Source organism: Pundamilia nyererei, unplaced genomic scaffold (assembly GCF_000239375.1).
Source record: "Pundamilia nyererei isolate P.nyererei 1_Seehausen unplaced genomic scaffold, PunNye1.0 scaffold00084, whole genome shotgun sequence".
NCBI classification, from domain to species: Eukaryota; Metazoa; Chordata; class Actinopteri; order Cichliformes; family Cichlidae; genus Pundamilia; species Pundamilia nyererei.
Window position 1 is genome coordinate 2,561,037 of NW_005187485.1, and position 8,207 is coordinate 2,569,243.

General features: G+C 45.2%; 1 protein-coding gene across 4 annotated transcripts in view; it reads left to right on the top strand.

Moving 5' to 3' along the window:
• The first annotated feature begins 167 nt into the window (after positions 1-167).
• Positions 168-8,207, top strand: part of esrp1 (epithelial splicing regulatory protein 1) — a 13,880-nt gene continuing 5,840 nt past the window's right edge. For 3 of the 4 annotated variants that reach the window (XM_005738583.1, XM_005738585.1, XM_005738586.1), the window contains exons 1-13: positions 168-525; positions 927-1,085; positions 1,204-1,320; positions 1,702-1,813; positions 2,717-2,860; positions 3,229-3,283; positions 3,373-3,483; positions 3,626-3,758; positions 3,841-3,883; positions 4,507-4,826; positions 5,511-5,735; positions 5,837-6,089; positions 7,424-7,604. In XM_005738583.1, coding sequence (XP_005738640.1) covers positions 394-525; positions 927-1,085; positions 1,204-1,320; positions 1,702-1,813; positions 2,717-2,860; positions 3,229-3,283; positions 3,373-3,483; positions 3,626-3,758; positions 3,841-3,883; positions 4,507-4,826; positions 5,511-5,735; positions 5,837-6,089; positions 7,424-7,604 — 1,985 coding nt within the window. In that variant the 5' untranslated portion in view covers positions 168-393. The remainder of the gene's footprint in view (positions 526-926; positions 1,086-1,203; positions 1,321-1,701; positions 1,814-2,716; positions 2,861-3,228; positions 3,284-3,372; positions 3,484-3,625; positions 3,759-3,840; positions 3,884-4,506; positions 4,827-5,510; positions 5,736-5,836; positions 6,090-7,423; positions 7,605-8,207) is intronic. The other variant, XM_005738584.1, reaches the window with a different exon arrangement.

The window sequence follows — 8,207 nt, forward strand, 5'->3', positions numbered from 1 at the left end:
TTTGTTTTTTCTCGTTGTTGTTTTATACTAATAACCATTTATTACCTTTTCTGTCCTGCGTGAGCTGCCACGTACTAAACTTTGAACCACTTGAAAGAGGGACGGGCCAGGTAAAGGGGTCACGTGGTCGCACAGGTAGCTTCCCTACAAAAGCGGTGAGCGTTCAGCCATTGCTTCGCGATGGTGACTGCGGGAGGCTTCACATAAAATCTCACAGGCGACAAAACTTTGGATTTACGGGCTCACCTTTGCGCTCAGGTGTCAGAGTAAAGGCGTTTCTACCTCCCGCGTCCCGCTCGCGTCTCACATCCCGCTGATCTTCAGTCCCTTTTAGTCTCGTTTAGTATTAGATTAGTTTTCTGTGTGTTTGCGGTTCTTTTTTTAAAAATTCAGATGACGGCGCAGGTAGACTACCTGGTGGTGGTTTTCACCGCCACATCTGGCGCGAGCGGAGATCTCCTGGGGTCTGACGAGAAGGAGCTCGTGCAGTTGGTTTGGCAGCTCGTGGATGTAAAGAACAAAAAGGTAAAAACTCACTTGTAGGCTGCTTGTTCTTACTTGCTAATCATCGTGACTCCAAAGCAGGAAATGTGGTGTTCAAAGGAGTGGACAGGTGGACTGCAAACAGCGATACATGATGTCAGACCAATATTAATAAGGAAAAAAAAAGTGTGCCAGGGGGATTTTTGTGGGATTTCTTCTTACGCGCACCTGTTCAGAAATCATTGTTCGCTTTAATTACAAAAAACCTTCTGCCTTATGTGTAAGACGTTTAAATTGCTCCTTTGCTGCTTTCCACTGTGATAATATCTATGTAGCAAACACGCATATTTCACGCTGGTTTTATTATATTGTTCCAAAGCCTCTGAGTTTCTAGCTAGGCTGGCTGTTTCAAGGCTGACTTGTTTTTTTCCTCTCTGAACCAGTTGGGCAAGGTGAATGAGCTCCTCATAAAGCCTGACCTCTCAGACTTGACAGAAGAAAAAGAGGAGGAGGATGTGGTGGAGGAGAGCTTGGAACAGGAGAATGGATCTGGAGCAGACTGTGTGTACAAAGCACCGAGTGTTGATAAAGCTTTAAACATGGTAATGTCTTCAAAGTAGCCAGAAAGCCATTAATAGGCCATTTATAGATTATTAATTACAGTTACAGCACTGGTTAAAGCAGCTGTATTAAAGTCCATACCTCTAAATGTTTTTACAGTTTCATCTGCAACTGACAAATGAGGTGAACAGCGCGGGCGCAGGCACGTCGGTGTGTTTGTGTACAGACGGGCAGCTCCACATCCGCCAAGTGATTCACCCCGAGGCCGCGAGCAAGGTGAGCGGGGCGGGGGAACACGCCTAGCAGCCAGGGCGGATGTTTCACTCACTCACTGCTGCGGGAGCCTTCGACGCTCTCAGAGGGCTGTGTTGTGTCAGCACCGCACTGCTCGCTGAACTTTAATGTTAACACTGAAAGCTGATCTACAGGAGAAGCCACTGCGGTGACACACGCCCATGCGTATACCGCACACTCATGCACATAAAAGACAGGCACACATGATGCTCATGAAATTTCTCCTGAGTGCCTTCAAACTGTGTGTTAATAATACAAGAAGTAGGCAGTGCATGCTCTTGTGGCCTGTGCAAACATGAGTTTCACAGCAATAAAAACAGAAGCTGCTGATGGGCCTTTCACTCACACTGTATTCCTCTCCAGAACATCCTGGTCCCAGACTGTTTCTACTCTTTCTTTGACCTTCGGAAGGAGTTCAAGAAGCACTTCCCCGCTCCTGACCTCAAAGCTCTGAATGCCCACACCATGGCAGAGTGTATCCTTTTAACACGTCACCTGTTTACATTAACATTTCATGTCCTGTTGCCTGTTTACGCCGTCTAAGTCATGGATTTCCAGACATTTGGTTTTTTTGCTCGATTGATTTGATCCGATTGATTGGTTCTTTCTCATACTGTGCATTGCATTACCCTCAAAAATCCACAACACACGCATTAAGCAGTTGGCTGTAGGGATAAAGGTTTTGAAATGCAAATAAGGAAAGAGTGGCAGCACCTTACTAAGCCCTTAGTGAAAGAGTGTGTGTTTACCCAACAGGACCACACACACACACACACACACACACACACACACACACACACACACACACACACACACACACACACACACAGGTATAGGAAGAAAAACACGTGAGTGTATTGCTGTTCTGTTTTCACTTTTTTCATTTTTTCACACACCTGTCTATTCTGTCATGATTTGGGAAAAAACAGATCAGACCTAGTTTTAAAAAATGTATTAAACCAGCAACAGAAATTATTTGGGAGCAGGCGAATGACTCCGCTCATATACAACCGGATCTCCTTTTGAATAGGACAGAGGGATTTAGTGCTGGCGACTCTAAATGCAGATGAACCTCCTGGTTAAATGGAACTCAGTTACCAAAGAGGGCCTGGTTACGGCCATGATGATCAGTGTAACGATCTTGCGGATATCCTGCCTTTTAATACTCCAGGTTGATTCAGAGAAGGTGTAGAAGAAAGCTGAGAGAGTGGGCTCCACCCAAAGCATACAACTCCAACTAAATTGAAAATGGACTTAGGAAATGAGAGAGAGGAAAAAAAGAAGAAATCAAACGTCCAATCCTGCTGGACCACGATGCATTCATGATTAATAACACTGTCGCTCTCTTGCTTGTGCTCCTTAACCACCTCCTCCTCAGCTCTTAGTATACCTGTTGATGTGCCCACCATGTGGGACCCCTCTGCCACACCGGATCCATCGGTCCCTTTGCCTGCAGAAGTAGCCACACAGCAGCTTCAGGTTATGTCCAGCGTTGTCCTGGCACTGCTATCCGAGCCATTTTGTAAGTACCACGTACATTACCGAGTAATGTTAGCAAACACATCAGTAAATCGATTTACTACTAATGAGTTCCAAAACTGTGTTACTTTAAGTAAAACCCTGCTGTGAACTAAACTAGAAAATCAATTAGGACCTCTTTTAAGGATAACTGAAATTTCCTTTAATCATTTTCCCCCCCAAAAATGGATGATCCAAGATTCATAGTACTACTTTTGAGCTTGCCACTTAACAAACCGGTAATTAAGAAAGGAAAGAAATGTAAGGTCTTACCTGATTTAGACTTTAACCATTTGCTTTGCCTTTTAAAAACGGTCTCAGCTTGATTACTTTGTGTGTTATCATGGTGACTCTGTCACTTTGCTGTTGCAGGCCACACGTTTTCGAACCCCGAGAGAGTTAGTGAGAAGTTCGAGAGCGGCACTTGGTGAGTAACATTTATTAAAGATACACGTTATTTTTGTTCCCTGATAATCCACTGTAATAATACCTGTGTGTGTGTGTGTGTGTGTGCAGCAGTAAAATGGAGAAAGTGTGCGACAACACGGTGATCCGAGCCAGAGGATTGCCGTGGCAGTCTTCTGACCAGGATATCGCTCGATTTTTCAGAGGCCTCAACATCGCCAAGTACGTTGCTGACATCTTTAAAGGCGCACATTTTTACACTGTTTATCATCTTTTTTTAATCACTGATGACACCCAGAAAGCTGCTGCTGACAGAGGTTTTCAGAGAGGCTTTATAACCCCCTTCATATGCTGTGCTCTTTAGAGGAGGGGTTGCGTTGTGCCTGAATGCTCAAGGGAGGAGGAATGGAGAAGCTCTGGTTCGCTTTGTGAGCGAGGAACACAGAGAGCTGGCGTTGCAGAGACACAAACACCACATGGGGAATAGATATATTGAGGTAAGGCGTCTGGACACAGTAGAATCAGCCACATCACCAAATTATTGTCCCATCACTAAACATCGTTCCCCTCTATCGGCAGGTTTATAAAGCGACAGGAGATGACTTCCTGAAGATAGCAGGAGGTGGGAAGTTCATATATCTGTTAGCTTAAGTGCAGCCGCCTGGTTTATGTGTGTATATAGTGAAACTGAGTTGAAAAAGAGGACTTTTGAAGTCTTTGAGATCTTCTATGGTGCTATTTTATTAATACTTCAGCAACTTCTTATATGAGCTTGAATTCATGTATTTAGTAATAATGATTTTTAGGAGTTGAAAATGTTTCAGGACCTTTGTAAATGTCTCCAGGCCCATTGGGATTTTTCCTTCATGCCACTTGTAATCTTAAAAGAAAAATTATTATTAGCACAAAAAGCTGTTGGTTATGACTCAGTGATACCATTTAATGGCAACACAGCCTTTTATGAAGGGCAATAAGTTTGTCAACAAGGCACAGCTCATCACTGAGTCATTTGACCTGAATATTAATAATTTTACTCACATGATGAACGCCTCCCAGAAACCAGAAGTGACCTCATTACATAAAGCTAAAGTTTATCGTCATACAGATGAGAGATTTAGACGATTACTCAAAATCACAGAGGCTTGAAAAGTCAGATTTAGCATCACTCTTATCAATTGCAGAAGAAGAAGGAGGCCAACTAACACTAGTTGAACGGGCTTCCCCGTGTCATTCTCTCTGTGTCAGGTACGTCTCATGAGGTAGCAATGTTCCTGTCCCGCGAGGACCAGATCATAGTGAGGATGCGAGGCCTCCCTTTCACTGCCACGCACGAGCAGGTGCTCGCCTTCTTCTCGCCAGAGGATGAACTTAAAGAGACGTGTCCCGTCAGCGGGGGAAAGGACGGCATCCTGTTTGTTCGCTACCCAGATGGACGTCCCACCGGCGACGCGTTTGTTTTGTTTGCCTGTGAAGAACATGCTCAGTGCGCCTTGAGGAAACACAAGGAAATCCTGGGGAAAAGATATATCGAGCTTTTTAAGAGTACGGCAGCAGAGGTGCAGCAGGTACGCCGGGCTGTTTCTTCGCTTTGTTTTACGGTGTGCGGTTGAGTGAAATGTGCTTGATTGTGTGCTCACTTGTAGGTTTTAGAGGAGAAAAACTGTTTGTTTATTTGGCCACAGCAGCAAAGAGTGACAACGTGAGGGTGTGTTTCTTATCTTCTCAGGCAGTTGTAGGCATTATAGGAGAGAAGCTCATGGGTGGGGACCAGTAAAACAAGGTGGACTGTGTGTGCATGTTTCCCTACAAACGGTTATTCTAGCTGCTCCTTTCTCTTTTGAACTTTCTTTCGCTCTTCGTGTGCTCCACTGCTCTTTGTGTCTCTTTGGCATTCATTTTCTTATCTTTCTGGACTGATAAGCAGACAGTCCACCTACATATCTATGCAGAGGCCTTTTGTGGTGTGTGTGTGTGTGTGTGTGTGAGACACTTGCGAGGTTTATTGGTCCTCTCCAGAAATGCAAACACGCTGGTGTCCTGTTGGCACCACGCCAGCTCCTGTCTGACGTTGCGTCATATTTAAACACAGCTTGGACTTGGCTTTGTTCTGCTTGAGATGTTTGCTTTTGAGTTATAGTTAGTGACTTTTACCTGTCAGTACTAGAGGAGAAAGGGTTTCCTAAAACTTCACTGCGTACTCGGTAGGTTTTTGCTTTAGGCAGGGTATGTAATTTGAAACTGTGTCTTAGGTGCTAAACAGGTACTCCTCAACCCCTCTGATCTCCGTGGCCCCTGCCCCTCTGATGCCTGTGCTGCCCACGGTGTCTCTTCTGCCCCCTCCTGGTGGAGTGAGAGACTGCCTGCGGCTGAGAGGGCTGCCGTACACGGCGAGCATAGAGGACATCCTCACCTTCCTGGGCGAGTTTACACAGGATATCAGACCGCATGGAGTGCACATGGTCCTCAACCAGCAGGTACATGCAGCACCCACACTGACACACCCATTGACTCACATGCTTTCTAGCACAAATTTACAGGTGTTGCGGAGTAATCTCTGATTCGTCTCCGCTTTCAGGGTCGTCCGTCAGGTGACTGCTTCATCCAGATGACATCAGCTGAGCGAGCGCTCCAAGCTTCGCAGCGGCTTCACAAGCATGTGATGTCCAGCCAGCGTGGGGCAAACAGCCGCTACGTGGAGGTGTTTCCCTGCAGCGCAGAGGAGATGGGCCTCGTGCTGATGGGAGGCTCGCTCTCGCACACGCATACACACACACACACCCGGAGCAGGAGTGGGACAGGGCTCAGCCCGCCGCCATGTAAGTCAAGACGTAAGTGCTGCTGGGAGCTGGGTTGCTTCGGGACTGCAGGGTAGGTGGGCTCCTGCCTTGTGCAGGGTTGCTGGGTTTTTCTCCAATCTCAAACTGTGGGAAGATGAGGAAATCTGGTCTAACCAGGAGGATCGAAAACTGTGTGTCTGAGAGTTTGTGTTGGTGTATGTGAGTGTGTCACCTCTTTGTAATTTAGTGTGATTAAATTACCCATCTGCATGACCTAATAAACCTAATGGGGTAACCATCCTTTTTTCAGTTGTTGCCTGTGTTCACACATTTAGATGAAAATACTGTAGTTTGTTTTTAGTGGCATGTTTGTCGATCTCATAAATTCCACTCTCTTACACTGCTGAAGTATTTCATAAAAATCTGAAAGGGTTGGGAAAGTGTAAGCAAGACAGTTTGATTCCAGCTATCTTCATAAAACATCAAAAATGGCTTACATCTCTCTAATCTTATCAGATGAGTAGAGGTGGTTGTGGGATTAGGCCTCAATGGCCTGGCACACCTCTGGTGTGTGCATCTCCTGTGCTTGTCCAATCAGGAGCTGTGTAAAAGCTGTGGGCATATCTGAACGCTGGTGCGTAGATGGTGGATTGATCTCTGTGTGTGTAGTCCTTCGACTTAAATGTGGACTCTTAGTTTTCAAAAAGAGAGGATTATAACACGTCTAATGGTTATGAGCCGTTTAATATGAAATAGTTCACATTAGTGAAAGGGACACAACACAGGGATTCAAGGCTAGACATGCGGGTTTTAAAAAGGTCCATGATGAGATGAAATTAAATGTTGAAAATGCACGCACAGACTGCAGGAACAGCCAGAATCACCATGCAAGGAGGATAAAGTGCTCAGGCGGCACTGTCCCCTGCATTTAGACAGTGTCTCTGTTCTCTGACAGCGCTGTGGCTCTCGTTTTGCTAATATTTAATACTTGGAAGGCTTTATGCATGAATGCATATGAGAAAGTATAAACCCGATGCTGCTAAACACTGACAGCTGTCGAGTGAATTAAAAGCATCTTACCTGCTCCGAAATTACACAGAGGTGATAATAAAATACTGAAATAATGAAACATACAGGTTACAGGCCCATCGGTGGTCCAGCGTAGTGTACAATACGCTGACGCTTTCATTGTTTGCCACGTGCATACATTCAAAGTGTGTGAGGTGCTGAGTGATGTTGTGGAGGGTCATTGTTTGTAGATTTGCATGAGCACCTCTCCAAAAAACAAACAATGACCTTGCAGACTTCTCCACCATGTCTCTGTTCACGCGTGTCTCTGTTCGTCTGGTTAAAAATCTTTTACCTCTCCCTCTCCTCCTCGCCAGGTTTATCGCCACCATCTTATTCCTTCACACCTGCTCCACCTGTCCTGCCTCCAGAGGCTGCTGCTGCTCTCTACCCTCCCATTGGGCAGGTGGTCCTGGCTCCTCGCCCCCTACCACCAGGACATGCCTACTACCCCGCCTCAGCTCAGCTATACATGAACTACGCAGCCTACTACCCCAGGTAAACAATGGTATTTACAGATGAAGGGATTTATTGAATCAGAGATTAAATGGCTCAGCTTGTGAAAATATTTTCAAAAATGTTTAAATATTAAATATTTGCATTGGTGAATAGGTGACAGGTCTGTTAGAGGAAGGTCCAAAGGGAAAACTCTCTTTATTGCCGAAATTATTTGATTTTATCTGTTTGAAAAGTTTTGATTTGTCTGATTAGTTCGCATAAAGGTCACAGAAAGTTATTGTTTTAACAGTGTGCAGGAATTCTCACTGTTTTTACCTCTCAGCCTTCAAAGCCTGAGGGGCTATTGTCGGCATCCTGCCAGGCGGGCGGGCAGCCTGGACACCTAAGTTTGTGAATGCTATAACTCAAGAACAAAGCGACATAGGAGCTTCAAATTGTTACCATAGTAATATCTACTAAAAATCTCAGATGAGTTCAAATCTCAGTGACCTTGACAGAGGTCAAGCTTTCTGAAAATCTTGTGAACTCAAAAAGAAATTCACCTTGTTCCAGCTGAAAATCTGTAAATACAGTGGGGCAAAAAAGTATTTAGTCAGCCACCGATTGTGCAAGTTCCCCCACCTAAAATGATGACAGAGGTCA